At 41.2% G+C, this 20,771-nt stretch overlaps 1 protein-coding gene across 3 annotated transcripts in view; it reads left to right on the forward strand.

Annotated features, from left to right (window-relative positions):
- Positions 1 to 20,771, forward strand: part of ARID1B (AT-rich interaction domain 1B) — a 319,934-nt gene that overhangs the window by 11,560 nt on the left and 287,603 nt on the right. For all 3 annotated transcript variants that reach the window (XM_032185764.1, XM_032185765.1, XM_032185766.1), the window contains one exon: positions 20,343 to 20,537. In XM_032185764.1, coding sequence (XP_032041655.1) covers positions 20,343 to 20,537 — 195 coding nt within the window. The remainder of the gene's footprint in view (positions 1 to 20,342; positions 20,538 to 20,771) is intronic.

Raw genomic sequence — 20,771 nt, forward strand, 5'->3', positions numbered from 1 at the left:
TCACTCCACGAGGGTGGGGGCAGTGTCATGGCAGTGGATGTCCTCTCCTTTTTCTGAAGATGCTAACACTCCCATTTCAGTTCTGTTATGGGATGTGGTTGCTCAAGCCTTTTCCTCTGCTTAATTCGCCTGCAGGGAGAGTGAAATGTGTTTGTCGAGTACTTGCTTCTGTCTCGTTCCTTTCCTTAGCAGAGCTCTGCTACTTCCTTTTATCCAAACACTGTGATCTTTTTTTGTTCCTTTGCTATGATTTCCCTCTTTAAAATTTCATGGTATCTCCAAATTCATCTTTCTCACTTTCCAACTCATTGGAGTGATGGAAAAGCCATCCATATTATCCTCTGCCATTTTAGAGTTGTGTGAAAGCGAGCAGTGTGACCACATATCCAAGGAGAGGATAGCTTTTGAGTGACCCCGGTACCCATCGCTGCCTCTGACTTGCCTTTGCTCCTCTCTATCCTCCAAGGAATCTGTGCACGAAAACTGGTAGGGAATGAATGACAGCGGGGAGAGCGAGCCCACCAGACAGCCTCCTGCGTGGGCAGCTCTCCTGGCAAGAGGTTAAGTTGGGTTTGAAAAAACAAAACCCCAAATCCTAATAGGATTAGAAGGAGTCATAAAAGTAGTTACCTGTGGGTGATGGTGCCATTTTCTTCAGGTTCCTCTAAAGCCGATGCTCTTATGTAATAGTGGACAGAGAGAAGAGAGGGAAACAAACAAAGGAGAGAAAAGACAAAATGTAAATGTGATGTGGACAGTCTTTCTTTTTCCCCTGATGTGGCAGTTGTAGTTAAAAATCTGTTTGCCCAAAAGATATCTGAGCATGTCAGCTTGAAAATTGGAGTGTGGTGTTGTACCACGTGTGGGAAGTGTAGAAAAGATGGGAGCTGAGGGGAGGGGAAAAACATTTTGCATCTAACTGTTTATAGTAAGTAATGAATGTGATGTGCAATTTTATAGTACCTAATAACTTCATTTCAGAATTTCTTTTCCTTTTAATTCTTTTCAGAAGATTGGGGTGAGGAGGGAAGGACACTGCCAGGGATGTTTGGTTGTTGTTACACCACATTGTATTTTCTTTGGGGATGTTTGTTTAAGATGGTGAATTAAGCCTGTTTATAAGTTAAGGTGCTGTCTTTCTTCTAGGAAAATACCTTAGCAATTCAAATAAGAACCAAGGCCCATTTCTCCTTGCCTGGTGACTTCTAAATTTTGCTCTCCTTCTAAAAGGACTGAGATGTGTCTTTGCAAAAATTCTTGTTCCTTAGAGAAATCTCAGGCTTGCCTGTGATAGTTACTGGGCTTTTAGCTTTCAAAAAGCAAGGGTCTGACTCATCCTGTTTGTTCCTTCTCTCTGCTCCAATTCAACATTTTTTCTTTTCTTTGGGTTGATGTCTTTGCTTGAGGAGATGGAGAAAGAAAGTAGATGCTTCTTGTTAAGGGCTACAGCTGGTCATGGTATCATAACAGAAGAGTCAATTATGATTTCTGATCTCTCTGATCTCTTTTTTTTTTACCTTCTTTAAGTCCTTGAGCACATAGATTTGACTTATTCTAGCAAGTTGCTTCAGCCAGAGTGCTAGGAATAAGGAGAAATGTAGTCTTCTTTTTAGAAATGGGGTTATCTTAGGTGCTTATCTTGGGGTTTCTTAGGTGGAAGGAGACAGGATTTTTTTCCCCAATTTATATCTGATACAGACCATTCAGTGACATGTTCTGCCTATTCCTCTGGTATCCTGTGGATATTTGTCTGAAAGGCAGCTTATTCTTTTTGACTTCTGAGGATCAGGAGCTGAAATTAAGAGAAAATTAGCGGGAGAAGGGTTGAAACATGTAAACATACAGGACAATATGTATTGAACTAAACAGGTGTGTGCCTTTTGTGCAGCCATCAAGCCAGAATTTCTTTGGGGAAAACTGAAGTCAACTCAAAAGCCTGCTTTGTTTTCCCTGTTTGTTTATTTCTCTGTAGCTGCTTGTTACGCTGGTTGGGCACTCTGTCATAGAACTGTGTTGCTAAAAGATCTTGCACCTTGTAGTGAGGTTCATGGTCATCTGAAGGTGATCCAAGGCTTGACCTCTGCCAAAAAGACTGGTCCCATCCTTTTATCAGCTCCCTGCTGCTTCCTTTGTGTCTTAAGGTGAGCTGCATCAGCTCAATGACTTGTGTGAAGACAAATCCCACAGAACAAAACCCATGAATGATTATCTTTCAGCCTGGTCATTGAGCTGATCTGACTTGCAATGTAGTCTTGCAAGGCCAGGGCAAGCTTCCCCCAGGGTGGGGGTCAGGGCAGGACATCCTCTCTGGATGGTGCTACAGACCTGAGCCAGCTTACACTCCTCACGAGACTGCATCTTGAGCATAAAGGTACTCTGTAAATAAAAATGGATGTTTTAATTTCTCCATGCTTTTCTGGAGCAGGGAATCATAGTTATTTCTCTTAAAAAGAAACTGAGGCACAGAGTGATAAGAGACTTTCTTTCTTCCTCCCAAAGATGGTAATTACAGAATAGGCATTCAGTATCTTTAAAAAACAAAACACCAACAAAAAAAACCCTAACTTTCAAGGGTGGGACTTATCTGGCCATATGTATTGCAGGCATTTATACCTGATCTTATTGTGTGGGCTTGTCTTTGGTGTAAAGAGAGAGACATTTCTTGGTGTGAATCATCTCGACCCAAAGCAGGCACGCAATACAGGTCTAATGAGTCACGCTCCTAAAGCTCCACATTTTCTCACTCACTGTAAAGAAAGTCTAAGCTGATAAGTTCAGGCATTGATGCCAAAGGGGAGGTGAAGGTAATTCCTTCCACTGTTTGTAATGTTTTCAAATCATAGAGGTAAATGAATCCACATTTGTTTGGAGATGTGGACTAACCTTTCTCATTACCTTGGTGAAACATTAGAACTAATGGCTTTAATAGCTATTTCTTGTTAAGCTTAAGATGCATTAATGTTCTTTTTTTGTATGCCTATTCAGAGCTTTTCCTGCTGTTGCTTTTGTTATACATTAATTTTTTCCATGCAAGAACTGTCAGTGTTTCTTTTCAAGAATATTTGTAGGCACAAAGCATTCTGGCACATCTGAAAATACTGGGATGAATTTTCATAATGCTTGACCTAAACATCTAGGTTTGAGATCTCTGTGCATAGATGCAAGCTTTTGATTTGGAAACAGGGCAGTGGTTTTGTCCCACAGGTATTGCTCCACAATCCATTAGAAAACTGCTCATGTTGCTGGTGCTCAAGCTAAATGGACCCGTCCTTGCCATTGCTGCCCACAGGGATGCTCCTACTGCTCTCCAGCCCTCCCATCAGTGGTCCTGGTTCTGTGGGATGACAAAAATGTGCATGCGGTGAGGCCCTTGTTGGATCACAGGGGCTGTGCTTGGTGCAAGGAGGGAGGGAGCCCACCTGCTAAGTGGAGAGGTGCCACTGAGGGAGCCTGTCCATGTGGGAATAAATTACTGGGGATGTGATCCAGACCCAGCCTACTGGGGGTATGATCCAGACCCAAAACTAAGGAACCTGGTGTAATTCAGAGGGATAACTTTCTTAAGAAGTACAAAAGAAAACATGGGGATGACTATTCTGCCAAAAGCTCTATCATTTTTAATGCATTTAAAAAAAAAAAAGTTAAAAACAGTTTTTGTAAAAAGGGATTTACCTGTACTTCTTACAAAATGGTTACCATAATCCTTAATTATCTCTAGGGTCACTTAACCTTTCTTAGCTGAGTGTTTAAAATGCCCAAACTGAAGTATTATGCCATTAATAATTTCACTGACATCTCTGTGGCAAGGTTTCTCTTCTTCCTACTTTCTGGAGGCTGGTGTAATGGGTATTTCTGTTTGCTCCCGTTTTAAGGGATCTTTCTGATAAACAGTGTCAATTTATTCGGGTTAAGCTTAGGTTTTTGAGCTCAATATCCTCTGAAAAGTTGTATGTTTTCAAAAGAGTCTGAGGAGCCTTTTGTAGTTTTAGAGTTTGAAGTCCAGCTAGTGGCATGGTTTTTAGATGTACTTTTTTTTTTTCCCCCAGTGTGTGTGAGGGTGGAAGGAGGAAGCACGGCTTCCTCAAGGTTGGCTGAAATGTTTTAACTTCTGCAGCAAATGAGGTGAGAATGAAATCGTCAGAAGGATAGAAACTAAATTATTGAAGCACTAACTGTTTTAAAGTAGCTGCAATATACTGTAAAAGGCGAGAGTCTAACAGGCAAATGTGTAAACAGCACCTTATTCTTTCCTTGAACCTGGTTGCTCGCCACTTGCTTTATATTCTGGGAGCCCAAATCAGCGTGGGAGCTATCACAGCCATTCTTGAAGTGTTGGTTTATGATGCTTCCGCCGGAAGAATAATCTATTACCATGTAGGATAGAGAGAAAAGCATTTGCAAGGAAGATTAATTGAAGCAATTCATCACTTTAAAATGAAGAAGGTTCATCAGACAAAAATAAAAGCGAAGTGTTTCATGTGCCTCCATTGGAATTTGATAACCATTTGTTTTGCTAGGAAATGTATGTGGACTGGGCACCTAGTGCTTGTCTACAGGAGGAAATTTACCAGTACAACGATGTGCTATAATTATATGCTATAATTATACCAACATAACTCCCTATGGAGACACTCTTAGACCAGAATAAGAGTTTTCGTGGCCTATCTTATTCTGCTTCCAAAGCACGTAGGCTTAAGTGGAAAAGGGTACTCTTACACCGGAGCAAGTTTCCACACTGAGTTAGTTATATTGGTATAATTATGCATTTTTTTCCTTCAGTGTAGACAAGTCCCTAGTGTCTTTTCAGCTTTGAACTTTAGTTAAGAATTTCTTGGTTGTGATCAGTGTCTAAGTATTTTCATAGTACATTTTTATAATGGGGCTTGGGTATTTAAACCAATTACTTAGGCCAATTAACATGTTCCTAGGTTGCAGATAACAATAAGATATAAAAAGAGATCAAAATTCATGCTCCTAGCTGCTTGGATGTACCTGCATGTTTCTTTCCTCTCTCTCTGGTTTTGCAAGTACTCAGTGTACAATGCAACAGGTGGAGTAATCTGTGGCTGTATAATAAACTCTGGCTGGACACTCTTTGTCTCCTGGTTCTCATTATTCCTTGAGTTTTGTTGTGCTGTCTCTAATTGCACGCATCTCTGAGGATCACAGAAAGAGGCTTCCTTGATGAAGTTGAAAAAAAACCAAAACTTCCCAAAATGTGAATTGTTTGGAGAATTACTGAAATCTAATGACTTACCCACAAGGCAGGCCATAATTGACTTGCTAGGCACCAGTAGTGCAAGAAGCAGCTCAAATGATGCAGAGGGAAGGCGAGGTGTAGGCGCAGGTCTCTTCTGGTGCGTGGTACAGTCAGGGGAAGGCTGGCGATGTCCAGAAGATGTTTGGTGTGGGTGATCTCTCTGGCCTGGTGTGGTCCGAAGTAAGTAGCTCGAGCTGGGTGTCGATGTGATCAGCACCTTGACATTGGCCACCTACTCTGTTTCTCTCCCACCCCTATCTCTTCTGGTGCCTGGAACACTGTGTGCTCATCCTCACCTTCACACCTCCCCAAAACCAAATTCCTAAATGCTTCTCTTTTCAGCAGTTTCTGCAAACGTCAACATCAATTCCTTAGTAACAGTTTTTCTTACCTTTTTTACTTCTTATTAAACTGTTCTGCTTTTTTATCAATATTCTTAGTACGTCTGTAGCATTTTAATTTCCATGTTGTTTCGTTATGCCTGAAGTTGAGGATTATGACTTCAAATGAAAAGCAAATTGCAGAAACAGGAGAAACCTTAAAATAAAAAAAGATGATGTAATAATACCCAAAACATAGAAGAGCAAGGCTGGAAGTGACATCAAGAGGTCATTTAATCCATCCCTCTGCTCTGAGGCAGGATAAGTTGGGCATAAAACATTCATGATGGATGTTGCTGTATCCTGTTTTACTGTAGTAGTAAAACATTGAGCAAAAAGTAATGCAGAAGGTTATTTATACATATGTTGTCATCCCCCCCCCCCCCCCCCCCCAAAAAAAAAAAAAAAGAAAAAAAAAACAAACAATTTTTTTTTGAAAGATAGTGAGAGCATGTGATGGTTCATATAGGGATTACTTTAAGTATCTGGGTTGTTTCTGGTTTTTGGAAACTTAATGCCTTCTGTCAAAATAGTCTAATTATGTTTGTGCAGTGTTGAGTATAATACCCATTTCTAGAATTAACTGGTAGTCTGCTTTCAGGTATATTTATTCCTGAAATTGTTCTTTTTCTGTGTTGATTTTGTAACCAGCATCTCATCTTCTTGGGCATTGGGGAGATTTAGTTTAAGAATGCGTAGCATTTCCTTTTCATATTTGACAGTATTTCTAGTGTGTGATCAGTTTTGGTTTTCCTTTTTTTATTTAGTTTCTTTTCCTGTATGAAAGAACTGAGCAAAAAACGTAGGGTGTAAAGGGAGAAGGGGAAGAACGTACCCAAGGAATCATAGTAGTTGGCAGAAGAACTGGGTTTACCTATAAAGGTTAGATATGAAGTGAATAATCTGTGTTCTATTTATTCTTCAAAGAAACAAAATCTTTTCTTAAAGCCACATTTCAGAGCCTTACACATGTTATCTGCATCTCTTTAATTCTGAAATGAAGTTTGCAAATGAGTGTTGGATGAATAGCATCCTTCTAAATTGAACAATACCTAAAATTGGAATTGCAGATACCCCGTTGCTAAAATGAGTCTTTGGGCTTGTTTGCTCTATTCTGCCTTTTCGTTGTATCAGCTGAGAAACATCTGTCTTTGCTGCTAAATGACCTCTTCTGGCTAGGCCAAGTGATTCTGACAGAATGAACTGTCTCCAGCCCTCATCAGCGGCAGGAGGAGGCTGCTGTAAGTTGCAGCCTTGGAGAAGGAAGAAAGATGAGATGTAAATACGCTCAAATTGTTGTTTCCCACAGAAACAGCTTACTCAGGCATACAGGAAAGATTCCCCGTACCTGGACTGCCTCAGTGATTTTGAAGGCTGTCACTTCTTTCTCTTTCCTCCCATTTAATTTGATTGTTGACTTCTAATTCTGCTCTGGATTTGGTGACTTTTAGGAAGCTGGGAATGCTGCATTTTGGGCTGTGGCCAAGGGGGATTCCTAGGCCCTGGGTATCCTCTCTGGCAAGTAATGGAGTTTCTCTGATGTGCTTTTAGGAAATGTGTGCTGGTGTTTTCACATGATGGCTAACGTGGGCTCTCCTAAGGACTGGGAAATAGGAGATGGGCTCAGAAGTGGAAAGAAGCCAAGAGTTCTCAGGCAGGCAGTCTGAAAGTAATGATTTCCATTGCGAGAGGGGAGGAAATCCGATGGTTATGGTATTTCAGGTTTCCTGTTAACTGGTGTCTTGGATGAGAAATACCGAAGATCTGGGTCAGCTTTCCTGCTTTTACAATTCTCAAACCAGACATGTCTTGCATGCTGTTTATTAATTTTAAATGATGCGATATTAAAAGAAAATTATGCTTATATAGTGAACATATCTTTGTAAACTGAAGGCTCTTGGTAGTAGCTATGCTAAAAACAAACTCTTAATTATAAACATCCAGGATAACTTAACTGCAGAGGTGTTTCTGCACTTATCATACACGGATGTTACGTGCACGTGTTTCTTTGTGCTGAGGTGCTCTAGATGCTCTTGTAGGCTGCTTCTGGCTGTGGAGGAATTTGTCCCTTTTGGAGACGGTGAGAAGAGGAATGAGGACCTGGTAGCTTTTGCCTGTTCCAAGTGAGAAGCAGGTGAAGTCACTAGGGTTAAACCAGAGTTTCATCTGTTTCAAATCCAGGTCAGATTTTTTTTCCTGAATAAGCCATAGGGAACTCTGTATTAAAATGCAAATAAATTTTTAGAGGTCTATTCTGGACAGCTCTCTGGGAGTCCTTCCCAAACCTCTATATTTATAAGTTTGTTTAAAACCATTGAGTATTGGAGCTGATAATCTTTTTTTAAATCAGCAAAGCTTTTAATATTTTTGCTCCCATTATTTATTTTGCTTACAAAGTATGTTTATACAAATACATGTGTTGATCTAAAGAGCTTTTTTTCTTGAAGAAATCAAAGTTTGTCTGTGAATAGGCCCCTTAATGTGTGGAGTTGTTGACTTGCTATGCGTGTCTCTCGGAAGGGCTGCTACATGCGAAGTGCACTCATGGCTCTGTTCAGAATTACCCAGTTGCAGGCTGTTCCTGCCACTACCTTCAAAGGGAAATTTACAACTCCTGTAATATTTGTCCTTTTAATTCTGAAATCCAGATGAAGCATAATCCCAGGAGTGTTGTTCCACTGTTGCAATGTAATCTTTTTCAGATGATACATGATTTAGTTGGAAACAAATTAGCAGCTATGCATGCCTAAAGAAAGCAATTTAATAAACAAGATTTTTGTAAGACCTAATCAGAATTGTAAAATGATACTTGGGAATCAGTTACATTATACGAAGGAGCTGGGGCGAATGTAGGCATGTGTGTGAATTCATGCTTTCCAATCACATTGTTCTCTCAAGTAGTACAGAAGCTTTGACCTTCAGCCTACTGTTTCCTCTGATTTATTTCCTAACTTAAATATTTTTGATCAATAATGAAAAATTCCAGTCATAACTGTAGTTTGTTCTGGTGATTGATTTTAATTTTTTGTAAGCTGCTGAAAAAAGCTATTGCTAGTGCTTTAAATCACCTGCTGCTGGTACATTTTTTTTTGTTTTGTTCCATTGCAGAAAGTTAGTTTTGTGCTCCTGAGAGCCTCTGTGTTGATGAGGAAGGTCACTTACAACTGCAGGATAGTCACAGGCTCCATGGAAATGTGTTGCTCCAGCTCTACAATCAGGGTGTCTAGCCCCAGACTCGTTACCTCTGTCTGTTTGACCCTTGGACCAAGCTGTTGGTATGCTTCAAGCTGGGGCAGCAGGTTTTTCATGACGTCCAACCAATGTGATACAAAACTACTGTGGCATGAAAGTTTTTAAAACCAAAAAAAAAAAAAAAAAAGAGCCAGTTAGTTTCCAGGTAACTATTAATATTTTGTGCTATTTACAACCAAGTTTTTTCAGTCTCTACAGGAAACAGTTTTAACATAGAAAATATGTTACAAGAGGAACAGTTTCTTGGCAGTTGGAGAAGTGACAGGGCTTCTGTTGTAGATCTGAATTTGCCTTCCAATTATCCTGATCCTAAATATATCCTTTAGGAATTTTGTGTGTATTGGCTCTGGCTAGGGGCTTTCCCCTGTTTTCTTACTTAATTAAAACCATTTCTTCCATAATGGAGGGGGGGGGAGTTCAGACTAAAGAGAGAAAAAGCTAGTTTAATGAGTAAGCTACCTGCTAAGAGGCTAGAAACTGATGAATACAGCAAGTCAGTGCTCTACACATCTTTTTAACATCTCAGTCTATCACAGTGTGAGTAGGGTAACTGATTTTTCTCCTCTGTCTGATCTTCTCCTCCTGGTGTGTCAGAGGAATATAGCTCTCTGGCAACCATTTCTCAGTGGGGGCAGAACTTTGTGAACTTCCCTTAGCTGCAATCTCACATTACTGCTAGGAGCAAGGAAAACAACTTACTGCTTTGTTTGCCTGGTGGAGTTGGCCATTCAGTTATCCCGCTATGCCTTTCTATCCCAGTAGCCTATCTATTTTGCATGTGTGTTTTTTTTTTTTCCTTCTGATTTTAATCATTGTGAACTCGGAGACCTGCAAAAAGAGATGGAAATTGCGTCAGTCTGCTCGTACCAAAGCAACCTGTGCTGTGTGCACACAGGGAATGACAGGGCACTTGGCAGGGAGCAGTGTCAGGGGGACAGCAGGAGCCTGGGGGTGGGGAGCTGTGTTTTCTGGAATGCCCCCTAGATTCCTGTGTGAGCTGGGCTCTGGCTGATCCCAGAATTGCATCCGATGAGGTCCATTACAAATGCCACCAATAGGTATAAATCACTTAGAGTTGCTGTTTGCTTTTTTTATAATGCTGTAGTCTCAGAGAGCGGCCTAGACACTTTGAATTTGCTTTATTCAGGAGCACTTGATGCAATCCGGTGCATAAAGCTGAATTTGAGAAGCTGAGGGGCTTATTTCTGGAGTTGTCTCAGAAATAGGTCTGTGTTTTGAAGGCACTAATAGCGTTTCAAGAGGTCTAGCTGAAGCTAAGGTTGTTTTATTTTTCTAAATAAGTTTGCCTTGTGAAGGTAGCTTTCTGAAAATCTGGAGTACATTGTTAGAGCATTTGTGATTTCTTCCTTTAAAAACTTCTGGAGTTTTTTCTCTCCTGTAACCTACCATTTCTGACTCCTAATCCTGATTCTTGAGGATGATAACTGGCGAAGTCGTCCCAAAGTCTTCCCATCTCCTTCCTTGCCCAGAGTGCATATAATACTTGTTGTTATGAGAGCGAAAACCCAGTCACCGAAAGGTGAAGTGCTGCGCTCGTGTTTGCATAGCAGGTCAGCTGCTGAGCCAGGAATAGCAGCCCTGTCTTATGACTCAGTGCCCCGGCCGCTGCCCGCCGGGCTGTGCTGTGCGGAGCTGCGGGCTTTTCCAAGAATGCCGCAGCTCTGGGGCGCGGAGAGAGCTGCAGCGGGTGGAGGAGCTCTGCTTCGAGGCTCCTACGTGGCTTCAAAATGCTGCAGGAGGGGAAAAACAAACAAACAAAAGCTTTAAAGGAGGTCCTAGATAAGAAAAGTTGTGGTTTTCCTTTGGTCTGATGGAAAACAAAAAGAGATCTGGTTGGAAATAACTTTGCAGAAGGTTGTGGATGTGGAAAAAGTGCCACGCGTTTGGAAGTCAAACTCTGCTCTGCAAACAACCTTAAGAGTGGCCTGTGATTAAATCTTTTGTGTAGTCAACAACAAACTCATTTTATGCAACCACAACTATGATAAAATTGAATTAAATGGACCTGCTTCTAAGAAAAGTGACTGAATAGCTGAGCACTGCGTTATTCAATGAATGGAAAACGGGGAGGCTGGCTGAAACTGATACCAAATGGTTTGAGCATTCTATCGGGCTAAAGAGCAAATCTGTGAAATCGCTGTATTTGTTTCCCCCCTGCCTCCCCGCCCTCAATTTTTAAATAGCAGCGCTCTTCATACTGTCAGGATTCAGTGTTGTGACACCCCTACTCAAAAGTTATGACAGCAGTGTAATGACAGCTACTGCCTCTTGAGAATCAATCAGGCAATTAATTTTGTAAATGAAATGCTGATTATACAAAGCTTCACATGAGAGGCCCAGTGATTAAAATCAATTTAACAAATTGTTTCAGGTGGGACTTGATTAATAATTTGCCATAAATGCTGAGGATATATGACCAGCATACCTTTTTTTGTGTGTGTGTGTTAATACAGAACTATATATAACATTTGGAGTGGGGGAAAAAAACTGCAGCTGAGCGTGGTGTATGGTTCTGGCTTGTGACCTAGTTGTGATGGGCTATACGTTTTTGTGGGCACGCTGTTTTCCCCAGTGTTGCTAGTGTCACTTTCTCAGCTAGGGCTTTCCCTGGCTATTAAATACATCTAACCTTTAATTTTAATTCTGCTGATAAAGCCAAGTAACTGAGAAAGCGTATTCAAATCCAGTTGAATATTTATTAGGCTTAGGAGGAGTTTTTTTTTTTCCTTAAAATCTGGAGCTGATGTGGAATATTTTTCCTCCTGCCGTCGCTCACTGGCTTCCAGGACGTTGTGCTTTCCCCTCCCACTCCAGGACGGCTCTGCAGGGAGCCTTCCTGCAGCACTCCCCTCCTTCCATTCGAGGCTGCTCTCTGCTCCTTCCCTGACAGGCACTATTTTTAGTACATCCTTTTCTGTCCATCTAACCCCGTGTTTGTGTAAGAGCTGTACAAAGTAGGTAAGGGAATTTTTTTTGAGTTCCAGATGGCAGCCATGCACTGTGAGTGAAGGTGTTTACTTGTCTAGGAAGCTGAGAACCTCTTTGCCAGACAAAATAGAAGTAACTGGTGTTCTGGGTGGGGTTCTGCTTTTTTTAACTTACAGTTTTCTGGGTTTATGAATGGATTCTTCTCTTCCTTGTTGAGCTGCAGTATTGGCTACTGAGAAAGCCTGAGGGCTGTGACACATCCTCTGATGAATCTAGCCTGAGAACTTCAAGGTACTGTTTTTTTCCCTAGCTGTACGCCTTGCTCTCCTGCCAAGGGTTGTGATTTAGGTATCAGAAATGGCAGAATGAGAAGTTGGAGCACTGGCACGTGAAGTTGAGGCATGGGCACGTGCCAAAGCTGTTGTGTTGGCGAAAACCACCCTGTGCTGACAGTTTGCGGTGCAGATGCTGGACTGTGAGTGGAAGTATCTAAAGCATGGCCATGATCTGGCAAAAGGGGGGATACAAGCAGCTGGAAGCAATGAGATGTCAGATGGCTGTGGACATTACCTGGAAGATGCTTGTAAAGACCGTAGATCCTGCTGCACTAGAAATTACTGTTAACTTGCTTGAGAGCACTTCTGCAGCAGGAAGCAAGAGCATTTACGTGGCTGAAGGAAAGAGGTCTCCTTCTAGGAGCATCCCAGCTGGTGTGTGCGTGGGGAAGAAGGGAAGAGAATGTCAGGTCGTTCTGGAAGAAGTTTGGGATTAGGAAAGTAGGTTACAGAAGGTAAGAAGGTTGAGGCTTCAGGCATGAAGGGGGAGGATGACGTGTCTTGAGCTGGCTTCAGAGCAATGGGAGTATTGTCACTGCCAACTACTGACATACAGGTAATAAAAGCGACTCGAAGGGCAGCACTCCTGAGCCGTATTGCCATGTGAACTTGTCAGAGACGTGGGATTGTTTTGGCCTTCAGGTGTGATAAATGTGTATAATTACTTTCCGATGTTGTCTTAACCTTTGCTTGCACTCATAGTGGCAACATGAAGAGATTACTTGTGTGTAGTTCATTAAAAACAGATTCCTCTTCTTTGCTGTGTTTGTTGTGATTTGCTCTTTCTGTAGTTATTTTAGGTTTATCTGTCTACAAAATAATAACTAGAGGATGGTTGTTTCATTGATCTTCCAGTTTTTAGGTTGTGTTAAGGGGGACCAAGAGGAAAACTGGAAAACAAGTATACCTATGTCCTTCTCCCCCACCCCGCAGAGACACTTGTGTGTATTACTCATTGTAGAAGTTCTAGTGGAGAAGTACTTGATTCTTGGTGGGGCACAGCTTTGCTTTTCTCCTCTTCCCCTTTTTAATTATGTACTTTCTGTTTTGAGTGGAAAATTATCTTTCTGATGTCTTCCCGCAGCTGAAATCATACAGTATGCAGAGCCTTTAAGACGAGGAAAATTAAAACTTTTGTTAAATCTCTTCCAATATATGCCTCTTCATTCACTGGATTTTCCTTCATCATAGGCTTATGTTGAACTTGGCTCTTTGTTCTTGATTGTTCCTCGCGTTTGTGCAACTGACTTATTTTGCTTTAAGTTTTATTAAAGCCCAGATAGTAGACTTCCTATTTGAAAATACGGGAAGCTTGTTTGCCAGTCACCTCTCAGATTTTAATACTAATATAAGGCAGATTTTAGTATTGTGTATTCATACATTTTATAGTTGCATCTTTCTTAAATGGATATTTAAAACACGTAACAAGGGTTGTGTTTTGATACGCTTTTGTCGTGTAAAACCGTTGGCTGAGGAGTCCTTGTACATGTTCATACAAATGATGGCATTATCTAGGAATGGATTATCTTTTCCCCAGTTGCGTCCTCATGCCAGCTGTGTCATTGTATTAGAGTGAATACTTGTGATTATCTCCAGCGATAAATTTGTAACTTGGTGCCTGACCTAGAGCTGAGAGCTCCATGCCCATCTTTCTTGGAATGTCGGTAGCTGATTGTCAGCTGTCTTTATTATGAGGTTTCAAGGCTTTGGTATTAATCAGAGGCTGCTTTTTTTAATACAGAGACAGCAGCTTTGGCTGCAGATCAATGAATAAACAAAGAGTTATTGTATTCAGCAGCTCTAGGAGTTTGAGGGCAAGCCTATTGGAGAGTGTTGAGTTCATGTTGTTTTGTTACAGGCGCAAATGATGTAGCATTAGTTGTTGGGATGCACTGTGGCTTATAGTCACTTTAAATTGGTGCATTTGCTGTTGTCAGCCAAGCCAATGCTTCTTTCAATTTTTTTGAACAAACAGAAAAGCACACTTTCTCTCTGAAGAGTCGTTGTATCTCATGTGACCACTCTTGTCTTGCAGTGAATTGCTCCGTCTTCCTCGTGTCAGGGCGCTATCATCATGCCTGAGTCCCACTGTGACCTTTGTAAAGTGTCTCCCACTCTTTCCTGCCCCAGGACATCAGTGGTGGGGTTCTTTGTGGTGTTGTTAAACAGCAAGTTTTGTTTTGGGACTGTGACCAGGATTGTTCATATTTGTAAATACCTTTGAAATTTTCAGATAAAGATTTCGGTGTTAGAAGTGTAATATATGATGATAACTTAGTATGTATAATACATAATGTAAAAGGAAGAGCCAATGTATCTTGGTCAGACAGCTGCTAAAGTTATCCTAGTGTGCACCTTGCCTGAGATCTGAGAGGAGGTGAGATATTAGGGAAAGCACTGGTTAAATAGCAAAAGAAAGTAGCAATTTTTTTCTGTTCTTTTAGAAGAGGCAAAATTGAGTCTCCAGATACTCTGGGGAGAAGGTGGTTTGTTTGGTTCCTTTGGCTAGTAGAAGCAGTAGTGAAGCAGTAGTGTTACTGAGTTTACAAGTGGGTGTAAATATTTTCCACCACTTATAGTGACGATGCTGAGTTCATACCTTCTTTTATACAAAACATCGAAAAGAGGAGCAGGTAATAGAAAAAGTTTGCCGGTTACTATCTGTAGGCAGGGTAGACTTTTCTGCATCTTACCTTAATGGTGGGACTGTCAGTGTAAAGACTGGGAGTGAAATCTTGGCCCTATTGAAATCATTAGCAAACCTTCCATTGGGTGCTTTAATGTGCTCACAAGGCACATAATAGGCGAGGACTCTTACGAAATGCTCTGTTCTTACAAAGCCTGGTACATGTGCAAATGAATCTGATACTGACATAAGATAGGCACTATAATAAAGGGGTTATAAATTATAATATTATTGCAGACTGAAGCAAAGAACAAGACTGAGGTATTTTGAGGAACTGCAGATCTATGCAAAGTTTAAATGAAATGCGGCAAGTTGAAAAGGAGGAGCAGAGGCAGAAGTAAAATGCAGAATCCACTCAGTCTTGCCTGGCAGAATATGGCAGTAAAAACTAGGATATGCAAACTAAATTGGCAAAAATGTGCGTATTCCTGTAAAGGAAGGGAAGGGTAATGAATGGATACTGATAACTGCAGTGACACTAAAATAAAACCAAAAAGTAATTAAAACTTTCTAATATAGCATGTGATAGAATGAAGTAAAGGCATGGAAGATGTGAGAATGCACACAGCATCCATCTATGATAATACATGTCCACTGGGATTTAGAAAAATACAGTGCAGTTATACCAACACCTTCACCTTTGCAAAGTGTTAGAGCGGGTGTGGAGGGGTTGGTTGTTGATCCCTACAACATGCAGAGGTTGATACTTGTCATACTGACCCTGCCACCTGAAACTTGTCTTTGAACATTGTTGGAACTAATGTTAGAAAAAAGTTATTTGAACTTTTAAGTGTTAAAGGAACCTTCAGATAGGATGATAACACACTTCTTAGCTTTTCAGAACATTGTGGATGAAACTTTCTATAAAAATAAAACTTTTAAAGAGTGCTAAAGCTGAAAATTGGGCATGCGTTAAAGTTAGAAAAAGTTTAATTATAACTTTCACCTCCACTGTACAGGACACCCAGTACTCAGGGAGCAGCTGTTTTCTGCTGTTAAGTGTATGGCTCCAGGTCTTTCTTATCATGCACTGTTCTGAAGACAATTTCTTTTCTTTTTTTTAAGAGTTTTCTATGGTATTGATCACAGTCATATTAAATTCTAAAATCACCTCTCTAGTGAAGAAGTAATGATTTTCTTTTTCATTTTTACAGTTGGGAAACTGAGGCACTACTAAAGGAAGTTTGAGTAGCCTGTTTATGATGGCTGTAGGTCAAATTTTCTGCAACATACAGCTCTTCGAAAGCACATCTCATCAAATTCAAAAGCTGCTGCAGTTGTATGAAGCATTTCTGCAAATTAAATTGCATGACTCCAAGTGAGGAAATGAGGGATGCATTAAACTGTTACATTTTGAAAATTTATTGTTTTAATAATTTATTCAACATTAGGTAAAAACTGTGGCAGATGGAGGGGTAGTATCCACTTTTGGCTGAGCAGCTTACGACCACCCTAATCAGCTTTCCTCATCCCACTGCATCCTGCTTTGTTTGCTACCCATCTTCTCACTTGTATAATAAATATTGCATTTGGTCCTGTAGCATGCAGCAGCCCCCATCCCTGCGCTGCTGCTGACCCGTCCCTAGAGCAGTGACCATCTTCCGTGAAGGAAACAGGAGAAATACTGAGGGAAAACTTGTTCCCAATAGTTCCTAACTCAGTACACAACTCTGCAATGATAATGTTTCTTAAAGCTGGGGAGGGAAGTGGTCTTGTGGGTTACTTGGCTTTGTTAGGCCATGCAGAAATATGTTGACAGCCACTGGTAGGTGTCCTCACCTGTACTTGCAGCACACAGACAGTCATGAGTTCATTTGGATGGAGTCAGTGGTAGGTTGCCACCCTCCATAGGGACCAGCCAGTGCGTGGGATGAGATGTGCATCCTCGCTGGGTTTTGTGTAGGAGCTCTTTGATGCTAGAAGATTGCTGAGACTTCACTTATTCTTAGTTTTCATCCCAGGTTTTGTTTTTTCTTGTGGTATTGACAATAAAGTGTTCTCAGCTGTGTTCCTGGCCTCTCTGTCTATGTGAGTGTGCTTCAGGTGGGTGCAGTGCTGAGTTCAGCTTAGTGTCTCAATCAGGACCATCTGCCTCCTCGTGCTCCTCAGGAGAAGAAAGCAGCAGGGCTAAGATGGGCCATCCTTCTCTGATGTGGCTTCAGGTCATGTTACTTAATGCTACAGTCTTACTTCTCCAGTCCTAAACATGGTCAGGGGACTTTACTGCTGCTTATTGTATTCCTGAGGTCTTGGAGAATGGAGAGGGCAATCAGCACTGACAAGCACGAGTGGGTCTCTCTGGCGTGTCCCAGCCGTTTGTCTGGTCCTATCTACTGCTTTCATCTTCAGTATCTTCAGTCTTCGATCGTGGTGCATTGCTTGCAGTGTACACAGTAAGTTCTGAGTGTGCCCAGGTCCCCCCTTGCCCGTGTCCCTTGCTGGCCATATGCAGTGTCCACAGCCCCTTTGGTTTCAGCGCTGTGTGGGTCACCTACAGCCCCCAGTGCCTGGAGGTCCAGCAGCAGCTCGGGCTCTTCAGGCCTCCTCCTTTCTGAGCCTTCACATCACACAAGGGCCAGAGGGGCAGCTCTCCTGGAGAGCACAAGGAGAAGCAGGAGCTGAAGAGGCACCAGGTTAGGGAGAAGAAAGCAGGGAAGAACGAAATGTCAGGGCTTACCTTCCAAACCAACTAATGAACAAACAAGGGACTTCTACCACTTGGAGGTCACTTGTCCACTGGACAGATACTCTTCAGCCTGTATCCATTTAACCTCCTGACCTTGTTTTCTTTTTCCTTCTGCTCTTCCTGTCCCAGTTCTCTCTCCTCTGCTTTTTTAAACCCATTGTCCTTTCTTTGGCAAATTTCAGGCCACCTTCTTATACCTTGCAGCTCTTTTGATCTGGTCTTGCTTTGTTGTGTGCACCTCACGCTCTCTGGTTTCTTCCTCCTCTCCTAAGAATCAGGTGAAAATCAGGGGTTCATAGGGGTACATGTTTTATATTTCCTTAAAATCCATTGTCACCCCAGCAAATTAAAATTGTCTACCCCAAACCATGGTATTCAAGAGGTATTTTTAAGTATTTTATGTAAGAACATAAGCAATGTATTCTTCTGTGACCTCATTCTAAGACATAGCTGAACTGTTTCAGCTGAATTTTCCAGAGAATTTCAGCCTCAGGCATACATATGGCCTGGAAAATTTCAGCCTAAATACTTGAAGTTTGGCAAAGTCTATACCCACCTGAAAATAGTCTTCATAATGGAAATAAAGTGTTGGACTATTTTAGCTGTAATTATCTGTATTGTTTATGGTACTACTTAAGTATTGGAGGGGGAGTGGAAAATATTACATTCAAAATTAATTAAAATTAAATTTGACTTAATTTCTTATAGGAATTGAGACCTGGAAACAATACACTGAAACAGAAGATGGGGGCAATCAGCAGGGGAGTTAGGCTTCATAAGAATCTCATGAAGGAAACCCAAAACTTGCTTTAAACAAGGACTTATATTTGAGGAGAGGCATACAACAGGTGGTACCCAGAATGAACATGGAAACACTGAAATAAACACAGAGAAACTATCTTGGTCTAGAGAAGGGTAATTTAAGTTGTCCCTTGGGAACATGTCAGAAGGTATCTCCAGTTCATCCGCTAAACTTTTACGTCTGTCTGCTCTTATTTAAAAGTTTGAGATGCACAATGGCCTAATAAAAATAAAATAATAAAAAAAATGTGTTGGTAGAGATCAGGCGGCCTACAGTGTTTGGGGAACCATGGAATTTGAAAAGTATGAAATATAAATAATATGTTACCCAGAGACATTTAGTGGTGAAAAATAAAAAGTTCTGATCTGGCCACAAAAAAAAGGCAAATAATAAAGTGGATAATTGCTGAGTAATACTCACCCCAAATTAGAAGTGAATGTGCAATTCTCTATGGTGGAAAAATAAAAAGGGTGGGTGCAATCCACTTCTGAAGTGAATAGAGGTGTCATGTGAGAATGAGGTTATAATTTCCACGTTTTGCAGGTGTATTATGGCAACGTTTGAGATGGATATACTATATTTGGTTTGGGTCACATTCCTAGCAAACAGGTGTTGGTAGAGGTAGGGAAAGCTGGAGAAAACGGGGAGAAGGTTTGAGTTACTCCCTTGCAAGGAATAAGTAGTAAGAACAATATATAACTGTTAAGCAGTGGCTAGTTTACAGGGGAAATACCTGTCTGTGTTATTGGGGGAAGGGGGGAAACATAGTGTTTCAGTAGTACAAACAGCAATAATGAAAAGAAACAGGGATGGGAGTGAGAAAGTAATTTATTGTCATAGTAACTATTACATCAGAACATAGCAGCCGAAAAGGCCTTGCAGAAGTCACATTACATTGGAAGTCTTTAAAATAAAGCTGGTCAGCAGTGCACTGTTGGAAAAAATGTACAAAATACGCCATAGGAAGGAATCCTGCTACCGGAGGGAAGGCAGACTGGTTGGATGAATTAATACACCTCTTTCTGGGGAGGGAAGGGGGGAAATCTCATTAAGATGAAACTGTGGTAGGCTTTTAAAAAGAAAAAAAAAAAAAAAGGAAAAAAAAAAAACAGTTTTCTTGGTTGAATACAACTGTTTGGCACTCAGGAATTAAAAAATGGGTGTCATATTAACAATGCAGTGCCGCTGCACTTGACAAAAGTGTATTTTTTTCTGGTTCAGTTAGTCCTCAGTAATCAAATGTGAGAGTAATGCCATACAATGGTTGACACCCGTCCTGAAGCTGTTATGGTGTTGGTAAGTCCTGCCAAGAAGTCTAAAAATAAAACTTCCACCCCTTGCTTCCCATCCCCCTCCATCACTGATTTCAGTTTGGATTTTCTGAGGTCTGTTAAAGAGGCAAATAAATGTCTATGTAAATTTTGGGTTATGACTTGCCTTATCATCTGGAACCTTACTAATGCATATGATAGTGACGTGAAGGCTGTGAAGCATTGCACTTTTTTGGAAACTTCCTTTTCTTTACACTTGTCCCTTTTTTCCAAGGAAAGAAAATAGACATTTTCTCAAGGTTGAATGGTTTCCCATTACATGTATCTCTCTTGATAGACATGATTTGATGTATGTTTACATGTTGAAGTCAATGTTGCTAATCAGTTTACAACAGCATACTTAATTATTTCTTAAGCTGGGATTTATTGGGTAATTATCATACCTGTCTTTGTAGGTGAGAGACAATGTCTAAACTTGAGGGCAAAGTTCATTTTATTTATTTATATTTGAATGTAAGTCCCAAACTCACCATTCAGAAACCCACCCAACTAATTGTGGTACTTTGCCTGTTCGCATGCCATGTTGATTTTTCATCTTTTTGGGAGAAAGGGATAAAGTATTGAGCAAATGCCTGTATGACCTGTCTGTGGTGAGCGTGGCTGTGCTGACCCATTTCTTCCAGTATCTCTAAACCCATTCTTTGCTTGTGTTCACTAACAGGGCAGTCCAATGGATCCAATGGTGATGAAGAGACCTCAGTTGTACGGCATGGGCAATAACCCTCACTCTCAGACGCAGCAGAGCAGCCCCTACCCTGGGCAGTCCTACGGCCCCCCCGGCCCCCAGCGCTACCCCGTGGGAATGCAGGGACGAGCCCCGGCCGCCATGGGAGGAATGCAGTATCCGCAGCAGCAGGTTTGTGGAGGGTTTCGCTCTCTCGTGTGGGTTTCCCTTCTCTCCGACGTTGTGGTAGTGCAGTGGGTGCAAGGGAAGAATTCAGAGATAAGTTCGTCTCTTCCAGAAGGAGGGTGACTGTTTCAAAAGGAAATACCTCATGTTGACAGCGTAAATGTTTTCTGAAACTGTGTACAGTCAGAAAAGAGGTTAGTTTGTTGCTGGTGTCTTCTTGGAGAGGAAAATAGGTCAAAC

This window comes from Aythya fuligula, chromosome 3, assembly GCF_009819795.1.
Source record: "Aythya fuligula isolate bAytFul2 chromosome 3, bAytFul2.pri, whole genome shotgun sequence".
NCBI classification, from domain to species: Eukaryota; Metazoa; Chordata; class Aves; order Anseriformes; family Anatidae; genus Aythya; species Aythya fuligula.